Genomic DNA, 17,526 nt, shown 5'->3' on the forward strand with positions numbered 1-17,526 from the left:
GAGGAGCACCCCCAGACTGCATGTGTTTACAATAACTAAAAGCCCAAAGAGAAACCTCAGATGCTGGTCTCAGGAAGCCAGGGGTTGCCCTGTGCAGTTCTCTGTCCCCAAGAGGTCTGACCTGAGAGTCTGCTTGGGAATCTCAGACCTAGAAGCATATAACTATGTTCTTCTCCAAATCAGCTGTTCCAGGAGTAGGTGCAATTTGGCATTTCAGTCCATTTGTCGCATACAGATAAAAATCAGTTCCAAAGGGTACTATTTTCTGTTACAGTAAGAATATTTTCATTACTTCCTCATATGCCACACTACAAGTTCTGTCCACATTCATGTTTCCCTCTGCTCTCAGGATGCAGGTTATGACAATGCCTTTAGGGTTTGTAGTATTTATTTTTAGTGATAACACAGAGGTGGTAATCAGACCTTTCTTCTCAATGCCTTTATTTTTCCAAAGGCATTAACAAGTTTTTTCTTAGCAGTGTCCTTGGTTGTGCTTACAGCTGGTTATTTTGGGTGGCATAATGCTATAGAGGAAATTACTATGCTGCTTGCTCAGGTACTTTTAATATGTAGTACCAAAATTACAGTGCAGAGTAAACATAACTCTAATTTATTCTTATTCTCAGCTAAAAGCTAGCACACAATCCACTGTTTCTGTAACAAAAGGCTTGGGCTAACGTGAATGTCAATATGCCTTGTGAGGCAAAACCAAGACCCGTGCCTCATGTAAACTGCCAGGCAATAACGTGGAGCTGCTTAAACTGTCTGTCCTCTGCTGAGACACCATGAACATCAGCTTGGGGTAAAGAACTATTTTGTAATATAGCTGTCAGCTGCCCTTTGATGAGACTTGTCCTGCCAGTGATCCCTTTACTTACCCTCCTTCGGTGTCTGGCTTTTCGCATGCGTCTGACATGGGGGAACCCTGCTTCGTTATCTTGATGGTTTCACGGGCAAAAGGCAACCAACCCAGTGCTAGCACTGGTACACCGTCAGGATGGGCACCCAGGCCCCTCTGGACGTGTATGCATGCGAAGAGGAGGCTTCTCCAGCATCCCGAAGTAGGTTGAGCGCGGTAAATACCGTCTACAACTCGGCAGCAGCCCGGGGAGCACCTGTGAAATGCTGGGACGGACGGGGGCATCCCGGCTAACAAGAACGACTCGCACCGCTTGTGGGGGGGGGGAGAGAGACGGGCAGCCGCGGCAGGGAGAAGGAGGAGGAGAAAAGGAAGCCGGGGAGTGGGGCTAAGAAGAAGCGAAAGGGTAGGGAGCCGGGGTCTAAAGGAGGAGCTGAGCGCGGAGGGGCAGCGTTGGGCCGAGAGCTGGCAGACGCCGGAGCAGAGGGCAGGCGAGTGGCAGGCGGCTGGGAACAGGTGCGGTACCCGCCGACAGCCGCGGGGCGGCGGCTCCGCCGGTGGGCAAAGGGCTCGACTCAGCGCCTCGACAGCCCGGCGGACACTGAGCCCTATGGTGCCGCGGCGGGAACCGGCTCCTGGTCGCTGCCTTCGAAAGGGGGCAGCGGAGCCCACCGGCCCTGGTGCTTCGCAGGCATGAGGAACCTGCCGGTCATTCTTCTCTCTGTCTGCTGGAGTCTGGGGCTGGTAAGTCACCTTATTCTCACCCCCAGACCTGGAGAAGGGTAAAACTCGCCCCTCCAGGCTGTGGATAGGGCGATCTCTTCGCCTCTTGCCGTTGCTCCGGTCCTCGAGGTAGCGGCTTTCCGTTACGGCTTTCCCCGTTGCCCGGAGCTGGGAGCTCCGCGGTAGCTGTAGCAGATGCGGAGACCGCAGCCCCGCCGCCCTAATTTCAGGAGACAAGTGGCTGCCACCCGTCGCGCTTACCGGCTGTCATCGGGCTCCGGGCTCGCAGGGAACGGGCCCCTCAGACCCCGCCAGGTTCCCTACCCACCGCCCCTCCGAGGTGTCTCGGGATAGGCTTCCCGGCCGCCCGGCTGGGCCGGAGGCGCAGGCGGCGCGGGGCGCAGCCCCTCATTCCCGGGCGAAGTTCAGGGCTCGGTACGTCGCGGAGGGCAGCCGGCGCCGGGCCGACTATCGCCGCGTGACTCGTCGTCCCCTGATTTCCCTGGCAGCCCGTGACCACCATGAGTTTGCCGACTTTTAACAGAGGGCTGCCTTGGTACGGTCTAGAGGGTCGCTGGGGATTGTAACATAGGGAAAAAATCCCGCAGGATTGATTTCTCTTTGATATGTGTAACCAGATAACAGCGTGAAAAGCATTCAGAATAGTAAAGCCTTCAAATTTAGGGCGTCTACTCTTCCCCCCACCCCCCCGTAAATTTGAAATACCAGATCATTTCCGCTGAGAGAAAGGAAATTATGTCGACGGTGAATGTAAACTGACAGATTTGTAGTTAACTGTGCACCTTTACAATGCACACCGTCCTGTATTCAGTGATTGCAAAGGATAACCTTCCTTTGGTAAAACAGGGAAGGATGGATGAGTACTAGCCCTCAGATGTGGTGAGTACCTTTCAAAACCCCTTTTGGGGTTCGTGATGTGTTTCGGGATGGTCGGTGCCACGTAGTTTTGAACCCTAAATCTCTCAGTGAGGTGCATCTGAACGAAGCAGGCGTGCTGTGATTTGGCATACGTCCTAGGTTTGAAAAGTAATGTATGTTTCCCTTTGTACTAACAGATTTATCTTCTCAAACTAATCTTTACTTTTAGATCACTGATACTGGGATAGTTTTTGGAAGTAGGAAAGAGAGAAAATTAATTTCTTTGATGAGTTTCTTAATTGCAGTAGCTGATTTGATTTATCCCTCAGTTAACGTTTCTATTTACTGGAATATACTTTCTAAGACTCAGTAACTGCAATAACTTTTGATGAGTAGGAGATCTACTTTCAGTTAGCAAATATTTGCAGTTGGAAGAAAAATCTAAACAAACCACTATGGGAAAGGAAAAATCCAATTTAAAATATTACGTATACATGGGACAATTGTACATGGGAACTATCTGGGAAGTGGATAATACATAACAAGCCACAGATGTTTTCGGTATAGCTCTGAAGTTTCTATTGTAAGTGCTAGAAATTTTAATTTATGATAAGGACCTGTACAAATTCAGTTAAAAAATGAAAACCAATCTGCCCTAAGAACATATAATTTGAATAATCAATATAGAGATAAGATAGGGACAAGGAAGTCAAATTCTGATGGTGAAATGAGACATTTGGAGAAGAAACAGGTTTTTGTGATTTTTTTAAACAGTTCTGTTGTTATGCTTATGGCTATTACACTGAATTTTTAAAAGCTGTGCAAGTGGCTTGCCCAGCTGCAGGGACTGCAGAACCACCAGGCTCTCAGACCTAACTCAGGGGCCATGATCACAGCTTAATTAAGCATTGTCATTATAAAAATATAGTTCCATGAATCAGAGATTATTACCAAATTCTGTTACTGTCTCCTAAGAAAGAGTGTGAGAAAAGAGGAACTTGGAGACCCCCCTTGTTAACACAAGCGTGAGGATGACGGATATACTGCATACCCGCGTTTTGGTTTATTTTATTATAATGTTACTTTGTATGAGCTAATCTCACTGATCTTTCAGCTCAAGCCACATTTCTTAGTTTCCCATTTGTCACTCACTAGTCATTTCTCCCACACGGGCTCTTAGGAACTCTATGTATTTCTTTATTCCACTCTGACTTTAGCTCACTTCTGTATAACTCTCGGGGGGGGGGGGCCTTTTTTTTTTTTTTTTTTGTGGTTCTTCCCCCTCCCCCCCCCTTTTTTGTTTGTTTTCTCTCTCCCCAGTACTGCTGCATCTCTGTCTCTTCCTGTAAACATAAATAACACTTTCTGAAAAACAAGGAACTGGAGCAGGGCTGTAATGAGAAAAGGCAATAGTACTTTCATTTTTAAGGGATAGGGGGTGCAGTACTTGCTTCAATCATGCTTTGGGAGCCTCAGGAGACAAAAAGAAAAACAAACAACAAAGGTACGGTGGAAAAGAGAAGAAAAGCAAAATGAACATGTCAGAATGCAGTTTCATTGTCTTTCAGGTTCTTTGGTTCATAATAAACTTTCAGCTTCATAACTTAATACAAAATCAAAAAAGTAAATGTGTTAATTTTCCTGCTTCTGTTTAGCTCATGGGTTTTCATGGAGGAAAAAGGTTTCATAAAAAGATACTGGTGAAGGCACTAGAAAGTTAAATATGTAATAGTAATTAATTGATTCAAGACAGTTGGCCTTAAAATGCTACAGGAAGGAGCTAGTGAATGCTCTAGCAGATTATTTTACCATTTCATTTTGAAAAGTTGATGTGAGAAGTTAAAATGGGCAATAACTGTGTCAAATGCCTAGCACAGACTTGGGCAAAACCAGCGCTGGGTCGTTGTGGCTTTAATTACTGGTTAGTTACACCCTTCACAAAACATTGTAATTCATGCTGAAAGACCCTGGCTTGTTTGTAAATTTAACACAGGTGAATGGTGTTCATCCAGAATGCAGATTTCATCTGGAAATTCACAAGGAGGAAACAAGGTGCATGGAACTTCTAAAGAACACAAAGCCAGTGGACTACAGAGGTAAGAAATGATAAACTGTAACATGGAGACAACTGGAATATTCAAGATTTTCTCCCTTTACTTACTTTGCTGTTGTGGTTGCAGTTGCCATATTTATCTGTACTGTGCTTATAATTTTACATATTTTAGCGTTTATGCAGGTTCTGCATAAAAAGTACAGCTGAAGCAAACATGTTGGGAGGTGTGCCAGGCACTACGCACATACTCAGTAGGACACTAGATTGGAGCAAACACATTCTCATGGTTTAAACTGTTGTTGCTAGAATTTTCTGACTGGCAGGAGTGGCTGTAGGCTGGTGGTGGCAGGATCAGCAGGAAGAACAAGCCTGAGGAAGAGTTCAGAGCCTTGGATTTCAGTAAGGTTTATGTAAAAGGGAAAGAAATTTTACATTGAAATGCAACTGAATGTCTTTTGGTTCAATACATAATTTTAATTGTTACAAAATAGTGCCAAATCCAAGACTAATAATTGAATTTCTGCTGTTTAAACAGTCTTTTAGTCACTTGAAGTATTTAATTTCAAATAGTTCTACAAAACCCTAAACCTGCTTTTTGATGTAGTAGTCCAGGTTGGTATTGTCTTCGGGTAACTGGGCTCCTTGCAACACCATAGTGCTTGCAGTGCCCTTGTTTTCCTTTGCCTGAATGAGCTGATACATAGTGTATTTGTTTTATTCATATTCATTCTGTTTTGAATGTGCGCTGAAGATGGGGGGGGGGGGAGGGGAGCGGGGGGCAGGGCGGTGGCGGCAAGGGGGTGGCATCTGTAGTGCTCTTTCAGCATAAACAAGAACCCCAACACCTGATGCTTTCTCCACCTCTCTATTTAAATTTGTAACTCCCTAAGTCCATACTCTGGTACTACTTTTTTTGCAATAAAGTAATAAAAAGGATCAGAGGCAGTTTATATTTCACTGTAATTTCTCCTTTATATTAATCCACATTAATTAGGCAAATTATAGTAACAGTGAAGAATTTACATGGATATCTCTTCAGGCAAAATCTTACTTGAATAATTAATGTGCATTTAGATTATTTATTTGAGTGGTGAAAAGTGACAGCTGTTACACAAGTAATGCTAGTGTGAAGCCAGATGGAGAAATGGTTACTAGCCCATCTCAATGAATTAATAAATTCACTATTAGCTATTATGTGGCTTTGCAAGTTAAGCTTTCTTCAAGAATCGCTTTTTCTGTCTAGGTGCCAAGCTGCTTCAGTGGTATGCTTGTGATGCACACCTGTTTTACTTTGGGTTCCCTAGGGGAATAAAGGTTTCTGTCAATATTTTCTTCATATGCTCTTTTCACTGGAAAAGAAGTGTCTCCTGAGGTCAAACTGCTATGGAACAACTTCATGTCTTGGAAGGAGATGGTATGTCTGATAGTGTTGACTCAGCCCTGCAGGTACTGATAAAACAGCAGAGGAAGGATTTATTGGATTGAATGCCTGGTTGAAAGTAAGGGAGTTTTTAATTTTGGAGGATACTGGAATAAAGCCTCTGTAGTAATGAACTCTTAAAAATGGTATGTTTAATGTTATAGGAGAATTTATCCTATGCTTCATATTACAGGTACGTGAAGAATATGTTATAGATAGCAAGAACCTGTTCATGAAAGCCTACATTAAATTTGCACTAGCAGAAATGCCCATTCTCTCTGTCCTTATTTTCCTAATAAGCTGTCTGTATTAATACAAAGATGTAAGAACTATTTTGAACAGAGGCTTGCAGACTGTCACAGTAGTACTCTGAGTGTTGATAAAGAAGAATTACTAATGAAAAGTGTCAAGATGGTACTGGTCCAAGTCCTAGCTCCACACCTAAAGCTTGTAATGGCTAATGCTTCAAAGGTAATAGAATAATTTAACAAATCATGGGGTTTTTTTGTGTTGTTTTTTTTTTGGTGGGGTGGGGGTTTTTTTTTTGTTTTTTTTTTTTTTTTTTTAACTGAATGGGAAGTGTGGTTATGCAGCCCTTGTCATGCTTTTCTAACTGTAGTATGTGCTACTTGTCTTCAGAAATTTAGTGAAGGGCTTGGCTTGAATTTGGAAACAAAGCTGCACTCAGCTCCCAGTTAGGGAGACACAAAGGGATGATTTAAAGGTCATTATGGTGAGTTTTTTTAAACATAATAAAATGATGTTACAGTCATCTTACCTGAGCCACCTTGAACCACAGGCTGAAGAGTTTGACTGTGTAATTTTTGTAGTGCACCTAAAATCACTATGAAGACTACAAAGAACTTACTTACTTCATGGCTTAATAAAGCAGTAGTGTGTTTTACAAGGCAATGGTGTATAAATGCTTTGTAAATGTCCTTTGAACAATGCTAAGGATATTAAAACCACAGGACCCAGTTTGTTTAAATTCTGTCTATTTGGCGATGTCAAACTGTTAATCTGGACCTCCTGCTTTCTACCCTTTGGGGGAATTTTCATGTATTAGTACATATTCTCCCATTAGTGGAGAGCCTTATGCTCCATTTAGGGAGGAAAGCTGCTCTTCAAAGATCTGTGGCAATGTCTTCCTTTCTCTAGAGCTCTCTAGCAGATCTACTTGTATATTTTATGAAGACTGCATTAGCTTCTATCTGCATTTGTTTTCTTCTTTCCTCCAACAGTCTGACACCCAAGGTATGGATGCGCCTTAGCTGCAAACATTTAATTTTTCTGAGGGAAGATGAACTGTATTCTAAATAGCTCCTAAGAGCTGTTAATTTTGGGATCCATATGGAAAACCAGTAAATTAATTTTTACCTTCTACCCATGGCTTCTCTTACAAAAAATAGAAATCCCTTAATAAAAGTAATTGAAAATACAACAAAATTGGCCTGTTGCAATTTTCTCTCTTATTTTACAATGAAAAATTCTAAATATTGAATAAATTGACTCATTTCTGTTCACATTTAAATGAAAAGTGAATTCTTATTCACTTCCCAGGCAGAGAGGGACCTGGGGGTACTGATTCACAGTAGGCTGACCATGAGCCAGCCTGCAGTGTGCCCAGGCGGCCAAGAGGGCCAATGGCATCCTGACCTGCATCAGGAACAGTGTAGCCAGCAGGAGGAGGGAGGTCGTTCTGCCCCTGTACACAGCACTGGTTAGGCCACACCTTGAGTCCTGTGTCCAGTTCTGGGCTCCTCAGGTTAGGAAGGATGTTGACTTGCTGGAAGGTGTCCAGAGAAGGGCAACAAAGTCGGTGAGGGGTTTGGAATACAGCCCTATGAGGAGAGGCTGAGGGAACTGGGGCTGCTTAGCCTGGAGAAGAGGAGGCTCAGGGGAGACCTTATTGCTCTCTACAACTACCTGAAGAGAGGTTGTAGCCAGGCAGGGGTTGGTCTCTTCTCCCAGGCAAGCAGCACCAGAACAAGAGGACACAGTCTCAAGCTGCGCCAGGGGAGGTTTAGACTGGATGTTAGGAAGAAATTCTTCATAGAGAGAGCAATTGCCCATTGGAATGGGCTGCCTGGGGAGGTGGTGGATTCACCATCATTGGAGGTGTTTAGGAGGAGTCTTGATGGGGTGCTTGGTTGCATGGTTTGGTTGATTAGATGGTGTTGGATGATGGGTTGGACATGATGATCTTGAAGGTCTCTTCCAACCTGGTTTATTCTGCTCTATTCTTATGGTAAAATAAGTGCTAAAGCTCAGTTGGTAGGCTTTATAACAGGGTTCTACAACAAAGTTCTAATAGTACTTCATTATGAAAACAAGAAATATACTTTGCAAAATATGTTTTTGTGAGACCTATATGCCAGACATTTTTAATTTTGGCTAGGACCTCTTAACTTGGAGGAAGGGATTCAAATGTAAAGAGAAGTGGCTTTTGAAAGATGTTTCATAAGCCCCTCAAAGAGAGGCTTTATAATACAGCTGGTGGTGGGGACTTAAACCAAAAAGAACTACCAAAATGATGCTCTTACTTGTAAATTTAAGGCAAGAAGAACAAATGTTGCAACATAATCCAGTCTCCCGAATGACACTGCCAGTAGAAGTCACTCAGTGACTGCAGCATAGAGCTCATGATCTTGTGGATGGACTAGAGCACGTTTTTCTGAGAGGTCTTCAGAACAGTGGGGTGAACATTCAATGTTGGACTTGTGGCAAGTTTGTCCAAAAGTTAGTTTATCCAAGGAACCTCTGCTACTAAGGTTACTTCTCCAAAAGGATAGGTGCCTGTTTTGCATTCCAAATCCATGCATACACCATCCCCTACCCCACCCCCTCATCACACAAGATGACTTTGGCATAACTAATTCACTGTGATGATTGCTCTCTTCTCTACATCAGCCAATAGGACACTTACACAAAGCCAGATGAGGCCTTTCATTTGCTGCTTGAAAAGGAACCTCCTTAAGCTTCCTTCTTTCTTAATGCTCCCAATCTCATTAAGGTCATCTACAAGTTTTTATTTGGTTTTGCAGATATTTTCTCTTGAGTCAGTGGTTCAGACTGCAGCATGGCTTAGAGTTATCTGAGGTAGCACTAAAGGCAGAACTAAACAAGATAGTGGCATCATGGAATTTCCTTTCATGCAGCACCAGTAGCCCTTGGCAGAAACTTTAGCTTTCTTCAGTGTCTATGGTACTGCTTTTCTAGCTGAAGGGACTGCTTCAAATGTTTTTCTATTTTGGCTTCCACTAATGGAAGTGTCTAGTGTGAGGGGTCCCTGCCCATGGCAGCAGGGGTTTCAACTAGATGATCTTTGAGGTCCCTTCCAACCCTAACAATTCTATCATTCTATGACACCACATAAAGATGACCATCCTTATAGCGCTGACAATATCTGAAAAAGATATACATATAAAGAGTTATAGTTAATTATTTGAGGAGTGAAGAGAGGCAGAACTGGCTTATCATTTGAGGAGACTGGGTGATAGGAATCTTGAGTGAAAGGCATTACTTCCTGAAAAATAGCCAACAGGAGAAAAACAGTGGCAGCAAAGAAATTGTCCTGATCAGCCTCATTCAAATATCTTGCATAATAACAGTTACTAAGCCTGACAATAACAAAGTGTTTTGGAAAGAACATCCCATCATTGGTACAACTGAAATTTCTGATCCCCCCCCAATGCAAATAGAAAATCAGTAGTAGGCATTAATAAATGGCATTTGGAACCTGGAAAGTATGCAGCCATAAGTGAGCTCATTGTGTTTTTCAGTACATTCTGCAAGAAGTACTGCCCTGTATAGTTTTACACGCGAGTCCTGATAGAAGCAGCTGTGAACGTGGCAGTCTGCTCTTCACGACATTCATGGTTCATATGCCACGAGGAAGCATTCGGAATTCCAAAGCACAAAAAAAGCCTAAGCTAATACCGCAAAGAGCACATGGGTTAGACGCTCAAACCTAACAGAAATATGTGGTCTGAATACTTTTTAGAGACTTTTAATGTTTTGTGGTGGGGGTTGTATGAATAGCAGATTGATATTCAATGGTATATTTGAATAATGTACAGCATGTCTGCACTGGGGCCACATGGAGCTGGAGGTACCTCTTAGGACATCCATTAATATATTTGCAGTATAATAGAAAATTATCTTCTAGTCTCCAAAGAACATTTTGAGTAACGGGAAAGCAGAATTTACTTTGCAGAAAATTTGGACGAAAATGTGGTTTTGTGTTCAGATACATTTTTACCTTTTTTTTTTTTTTTTTTTCTTGTTTTCCCCTGAACTTTGTAGCTGGCAGTTTATGTATTTCCTTATACAATCCTAAGAAGATGTAAATTGTATCAAATTGGTTTATAGATCTTTGATTCTCTGATGGGAAGCTGTGGTTCAGAAAGGAAATAAGACATATCTTCTGAAATGCTTCATCCGATGGAAAATTCAATAATCCCTTTAGAAATCTCAGTATTTTTGCCATTCCTGGTAATAGGACTGGCTTTTGAAAACCTACAAACTGCAAAGGTTTTAGGTGAATATGACCTAATAAATTTCAACATAGGCACATTGGAGCTGCTTCTTGACCATTTTCAGGCAGTGTTTTCATTTTCATGTGATTGCAGGCTGCAAAGGGGGTTTGGTGGATTGTGGGCAGGCAGGGACTAGCAGAACCTGTCCCACCTCTGCCAAGACATTGGGAGGGCAGCCAGGGGCAGCCCTAGCTGTGAACATTGCCCAAGGGAGATGCCCAGGGACAGCTGAGAACCTAACCTGCGGGGGGTCAGGGTCCACCCTGGTGCAGGGAACCAGTGTTTGACATAGTCTTGGGATGGCCAAGCAGGGCCCAGGCAGTGGCCGGCACTGGCACTACTGTGCCTAAGCTGAAATCAGGTGCACCGGCAGCATCACTGAAGGCCAAGACCAGAGCCCCTGCGCAAGGGCTGAGGCTGCTCAGGGCTATTAAGAGCTATCAGAGCATTCACAGTATCACAGTATCACAGTAACTAAGGTTGGAAGAGACCCCAAGGATCATCAAGTCCAACCTGTTCCAACAGACCTCACAACTAGACCATGGCACCAAGTGCCACGTCCAATCTCCCCTTGAACACCTCCAGGGACGGCCAAAGCAGACAGGAAATAACTTCAGCAAAGTAGCTTGGAGCAACAGTATTTCTGCTACTGTCAGACTCCTCTTGACATTTTAAGTAGTTCTACCATTTGTTTGCTTTGCTTCCAGTTCGCTAGCTTGCTGTTTCTCCAGTCCCTCCTTTTCCTTTCTTTGTATTACTTGTGTAAAAATGCAGAAAGAATTCAGTCCGTACGCATAGCCTAAGTGACATGCTGCAGCATTCAGACCTACAGTCTAGGAAATATTGCCCCTAAGAGATGGTACTGCTTCTGCTCTGCCAGGTTAAGTGCAAAAATCCAAAGGATTCCCTATTTGAAAAAAACAAACAAACAAAAAACTCGACTTTCTGGTGAACTTTCAAAGCTTTTCTCCCTTTCATGTATCAGGCAGGACTAGACAGTTTGAAGGAAGCAAGCCCTCTTTTTGAATCGTCAGTTTTAAAACTCCAAATGCAAAGTGCCACCTGGTGGTTAGTACATAGAGGAAAGGCAGGCAGAAGCAAAACCCTTCCGGTATAAACCCACATGACACGATTTTGCAGATGGAAAAAGTACATGTAGGTAAGAAAACTTGTTGCTCAGTGCCTGAATTTCAGCTGGCAGGATGCTGAGTGTGGTGACAATACTTACACAAGCTGAAAAAAAAGAGAAGCAAAAGGTAGTATTATAGTCTGTTACGTTTCCTTTCATTATGAAGTATCTGCAAATGCATTACAAGCGTTAAAGACCAAGAATTCAAAGTAAGTGCGTGCTAAGAATAGCATCTGCAACATTGTCTGGAGGAACAGGGGGGAAAAGAGTAGAGGAGTGTCCCCATGGCCACACTTTTGAGCGAGCCATTGAGCAAAGGTTTCTTGGGAGGATCAGTTGTTTCCTTGGATATGCTGCAAGAGAAACACCAGAAAAATAAATGATGCAAATGAAAAGACTGAAAAGATACTATTGTATGTAGGGTGCAGGAGCATTCTTCTAGACACCGCAGAAATAGAGATGAAGAACTTTAATTTTCTTTTCCTTTGTTAACTTTATTAACAGGCAAAGAAGAAGGTAAAGTGTACGGTAGTAGTGATGTGCAGAAATTGTTGAGAAGCTAAGACAAATAAAGAGCTGGACTGTTTCTATGTGTGCGTGTATAAGTGAAAGGCCAAATACATTCAAGTCTTGTGAATCTAGTGAAGTGGGATGCAAACATAGAGAATAAGTCCATTAATGAATAGAATGGCTACTTAAAATATTTTTTAATTTAAAACAAATAAAATTGCAGACATGAAATATTCGAACAATTTCAATTTTATGTAAAATGTAGGATGTTTTCTGTAGAATTATTGGTAAAATTGTTACTAGAACTAAAACATAAATCCTTGTTTAAAGCTAAAAATTATAGTGCTTTTGATTAATGTCCTTTGGAACTATTAGGAAACTGGCATATGTATGTGGGAGATGGGTAACATTTCCAGAGAATAATGCTTAATGTTTTTATGAAATGCAGCAGTGATGGATGAGTGTCCAGAAATCACAATACTGATTGAGCTGATGACTGGACAGAGAGTAGTGGAAAGAGAGCAGAATATCAAACTTGACCAAGTTAGATAGTCTGTGTGCAGAAAGAGACACATTTAATGCAGCATTTATCACACCTTAATTTTCTGACAGTGTAGGTATTTATAATGCTGTAGGCTGCTCTGTAGTTACTGTGGAGAAACAGGCAATTGTTGTGAGTAATGAACTTGGCCAGTTTTCAAACTTCTATGATTAATTGAATCATTCTCTTCCACCCTCTGACAATATTGCATATATTTTTCTAAAGGGATGTTGTCACGGGTAAAGAGCAGTATCAACTTGAAGATCTGTGAAACTCACCAAAGTTTCCAGTTGTGACACATCTTGAATTTCCAGGATCAGAAGGGAATTAATTGCTGGTTTCAACCGTGCGCAGTTAAACTCCTGATGTACGAGAGAGACACTTTTGAGATGAAAGAGACAAAGTGATGCAAGTGTAGTAAGGACAGACTTGTTAATTTTATCCCACCTCTGCATAAAGTATCTGTGGTGGTGACACTATCGAAAAATCTGTAGTAATAGGAGGAGATGAGGAAAGGTGGGATCTGAAATCCCAGAGAGTGTGTATTGTTAAAAGTCGTACTTATAGCAGACTTCAGCAGTGCACCAGCTTTAATGGGTGTGCAGGAACACTTTCATGATTCATCTCAACTCTGACTTGTTAGTGGAAATGGGGATGAACTAAAAAGGTCTGAAGTGGCACAAGATGCTAATTTTTCTTGTCTACTCCAGGGCTTGTTTATCCTGGCTCAGGCAGTGCATCCATCAAAGCCCTAAGAGTTTCATTTTGTCACTGTAGTTCTGAGTGCTGGCAGATGAAGAAAATAGTTTCTTTGTCTTTCAGATTACTTGTATGCCACATTGTTGATGTAATTTCTGTCTTGAAATCAATTTGGAATGAAGCATGACCTGAACTGGCTGAGATAAACCTTCTCTGATTTTGCATAAGCCCTTGTGTTGCATCATAGAGAACTGGACTTGGTTTTGATCCAGTACTGCAACTTGGGGAGCACCTCAGCATGTTTAAGTTCCATTGCCTTCAAAAGCTATGGAGATTACTCACTCAGACATAAACCTCTACAATTATGTACAGATGACTAAATCAACATCATCTCAGAGATATCACTACTAACACTAAAAGACAAGACACAAGTGCTAGAAGGGAGTACAAGACAGACAGGTAGAACAGCATAGAATAAAACTTGTGTTCATTCTTAAGGAAATAGGTGAACCAGCTGTAGGGGCCAATAGACTAGAATGGACAAACTCTGCATGATCATTAAGGAAAATAGGAGTCTTTATGGAATTCAGAGTATTACATTCTGAGTCAGTTGCTACAAACACACATTCAGGAGCTAAGGACCAGAAACCTGACATGAGTGAATTGTCATGGGATCAGCAATTTCTCAGCCAGCTGTGGAATACAGCTAGAAAGAGCATCACTCTCACAGTTTCTGCTCCTGAGTAAGTCCCCCTTACCCTGAGGTAAAGCTAAAGGAAGGAGTCATATATGTTGTTGTCCCAGGTTGAGGCAGATCCTCCCTTGCCTTCCACCAGAGCAGAAAAATGATGAAACTCACACAAATGGATTGCAGAAGTGATGGAAAGTTCAAATGGAAAAGCAGTGAATGTTTTACAGATAGCTACAAGCCCAGTGACAAAAGAGATCCCAAAGCATACAGAGTCCCTTATAGCATACCCAGAAACCTAGCACTCCCCTTCTCCCTACCTGAGGGTACACCCAAAACCCCCAGGGCTCCTTCTTCCCCCCGCTCCACTGTTAGGCTTATCTCAGCTGGCCAGATCTGAGACTGCCCTTCCCCCTTCTCCTCCTAGCCAGGCACAAGAGGCCTAGAGATAACTCCCCTTCCATTACCATATAGGGAACATCTCCCACGGGAGCAGCAAGGGGAAAGAGGAAGTGTGAGGCCTTGCTGGTAGATTTATAGGGAGCAGGACATTATGGGAATGAAATACGCTATTTTCTGTGTCCACCCACTGAGCCAGAGGTGCACCCCGTGTGGCAGCAGCAGGAGGCACCCGGCCGAAACTGCCACAGTTGTTCTGGGAGTCAGAATTACTAAAGAAAACAAAACAGTATTATTCATGTAAGTGGAGACCTTGACAAGCTGAGGTTAGTTCATACAGTATTAAGCAAATAAGGATGGAATTGATTGGAGTAAATAGAGACATCTAGAGTTTAGATTCTGCAGCTGGGTTAACAACTACAGGCTCTCTTGGAAAGAAATGGACATTTGTAGGATAAAGTTCTACTAGCCCATTTTAGGAGTCTGCTTTAGAAATGCATTAATTTAAATATGAGGCAGCAATGCACCTGTACAGAGATGTACTACATGAGCAAACTGTTAGATCAAAAGAAGCAATTGTCTGCCTCTCCTTGACATTTTTGAAACTGCATTTCAGCAGAGTACTGTGACCAGTTTTGGGCTCCTGCATACAGGAAGATCATTAATCAGCTCAGCAGTGGGTATGGAGATGGCACAGGAATATGCAATATATAATGACTAGCTGAAAGTTGGTTTGTTTAGCTTGAAGAAGAGCGATCTGATTGCTGTCTTCATCTTCCTGGTGGGTTTGTAGAGAAGATGGACGCAGGCTCTTCTCAGATGGGAAAATTAAAAAAAGCGTAAGAATCACAGCAGGACACAACTGAAACAACCTACAGAAAGGGAAATCCTAATTAGATGCATAGAAAAATTCATCATGGAAGATGTTTTGTATGTGCAGGTTGCCCACAGAGTCTATGATATCTCCATCTTTGGAGATTTTTAATGCTTCACAAGAAAAGGCTTTGATGTCTGTATTGTTGGATGTGTGAGGTCACAAGTGGTTAATACATTTATTACATATCTCTTTGGAGGTTGATACAGCATAAGAGGCAGTGAAGGACGAGGCTTTATGTGTTATATCTACCCACACAGATAAACTTTGTGAAGTGTTCCCATGAGTAATCCTTTAGTTTTGGCATCATTTTACAGAATATAGAATGGCTGCTGCACTTAGAGCCGTGTCATCCCTAACAGGAGTGAAGGAAGACCCAGCCCTCGTGAGCAAGTGACTCCTGCAGAATAACATTTCCTTTGGAAACTGTATGAAGAGGCCTCCGTGGAATAGGAAACCAAATGCAGAATTAACTCTGTAATCCTTTTATCATCCTCTTACCATCCTTTTTCATCTCCAAACCCTATTCTTGTTACACCACAGATGCTTCCTCCCAACTATCCCACTTAGATGTCTTCCAAAGGAAGCCAAGGCCCGTGGGAATGCAATGCCACTGGCTTCATGCTGCACCTGGGACATACCCCGCCCAGGGGGAAATTCCTGCTGACTCCTGCTGGTTTTGTTTCAGGATGTGTTGGAGTTTGGGATAACATCACCTGTTGGCGTCCTGCAAAGATTGGAGAGACTGTCACTGTCCCTTGTCCAAAAGTATTTAGCCTTTTTTCTGGCAAACCAGGTATTCCATTTTAAGGTGTACTTCTGTTGGACCTTTTTTTTGGTATTTTCTAATGTAATATTGCTAAAAAATGTTTTCTTTTTAAAGAGTTACAATAATAGATTTTCAACAGAACTGATCACGAAAAGACAAATTGTCTTTTTGGGCCATATGGCGTCCTTGGAGTCACATACAAAATACCAATCTGGTGTAGTGACACTCTTCAAGGCTGAAAACATTGCTTGCTCTTTTTTTACCTATTTGTGTTAGTTAAGGCAGTTGCATCTGTGTGATACCTTTAACAGTTGCCAGCAAATCACATGCAAGTTGCTCCTTCTGTCCTTTGAGTGGGAGCTCTATCTCGCCTTCGTGAGAGTACTGAGCCAACACTAACACCTGATACCTAGAAGTTACCACTATTATAATTTAAGGTAGTTACTATGAAATCATTAACTTTTTAATGGAACTTGAAAAGAGCTCATCAATGTCTGAGACTGCTGAAGCATTTAACTGCTTTAAGTCTACCATCTACCATCTTTTTCTGCACCACCTCGTCACTACTTCACATTGGTTTAATTTTGAAAATTGGCTTGTCAGTGGGTTATAACTAAAATACCTTTATTGTCAAAACTGTTGATTAAGTGTTGTTCCAGTTAAAAATAGGTAACTAAAACAATCTACAGATGAACAAGGTTTTTTATTCCTGGAGCTGGTGAATCTTGGTTAGTTTATCATGGATAGCCTAAACAGTTTATGAAAGGAAAAGTATGTGTAATCTTCACTAAACCTTCTGAAATCTGTAAAAGTGTTCCAGGGATTGAACGTGGCACTTGGTGCCATGGTCTAGTCATGAGGTCTGTGGTGACAGGTTGGACTCAATGATCTTTGAGGTCTCTTCCAACCTTGGTGATACTGTGACTCAAACGAAGATATTCAGATGTTGTCATGAGACAAGGCAGAATAATAAATATTAAAAATTCAAAATCTGAATTAAATCATGCTGCTTCTATTTATTTGCCAAAAGCTAAAGCGTGCCTGCTCTCTTGGAGTTCAGGTGTTTGGTACTGAAAAGGTCTTAGTATCTTGTATTACAATAACATCATTTTCCTTTAAAAGGACTGCAATAAACATTTAAAACTGAAACTCCCATGATGTGTTACAGCTTCATCTCACTTGGTCACGGCGTCAAGACTTAAAGATCGCATCCATTTTACTGTTTGCTACAATTTTCTTGTGTACTACTTTTGCCATAGCTGCCTGTTTTCTTCTTGTAGAAGCCTGTCACCACAACTTGGAATTACTTCTGTTTTTCTCTAGTGCAAGACAACTCAGAGTAAAAGCCAAAGTAGTATGAATGAAGGGAAATGTCTGGGTGCTTTAACAGGAGTGCTAGGAAATACAGGGTGGTAACAGAGAGTGATAAAGTCTAAGGATTTGTT

At 42.1% G+C, this 17,526-nt stretch overlaps 1 protein-coding gene across 1 annotated transcript in view; it reads left to right on the forward strand.

Moving 5' to 3' along the window:
• The first annotated feature begins 1,279 nt into the window (after positions 1 to 1,279).
• VIPR2 (vasoactive intestinal peptide receptor 2) overlaps positions 1,280 to 17,526 on the forward strand; it is a 38,859-nt gene continuing 22,612 nt past the window's right edge. The window contains exons 1-3 of the mRNA XM_009899352.2: positions 1,280 to 1,603; positions 4,455 to 4,557; positions 16,001 to 16,108. Of these exons, the coding sequence (XP_009897654.1) occupies positions 1,553 to 1,603; positions 4,455 to 4,557; positions 16,001 to 16,108 (262 nt within the window). The 5' untranslated portion in view covers positions 1,280 to 1,552. The remainder of the gene's footprint in view (positions 1,604 to 4,454; positions 4,558 to 16,000; positions 16,109 to 17,526) is intronic.

Source organism: Dryobates pubescens, chromosome 21, assembly GCF_014839835.1.
Source record: "Dryobates pubescens isolate bDryPub1 chromosome 21, bDryPub1.pri, whole genome shotgun sequence".
NCBI lineage: Eukaryota > Metazoa > Chordata > Aves > Piciformes > Picidae > Dryobates > Dryobates pubescens.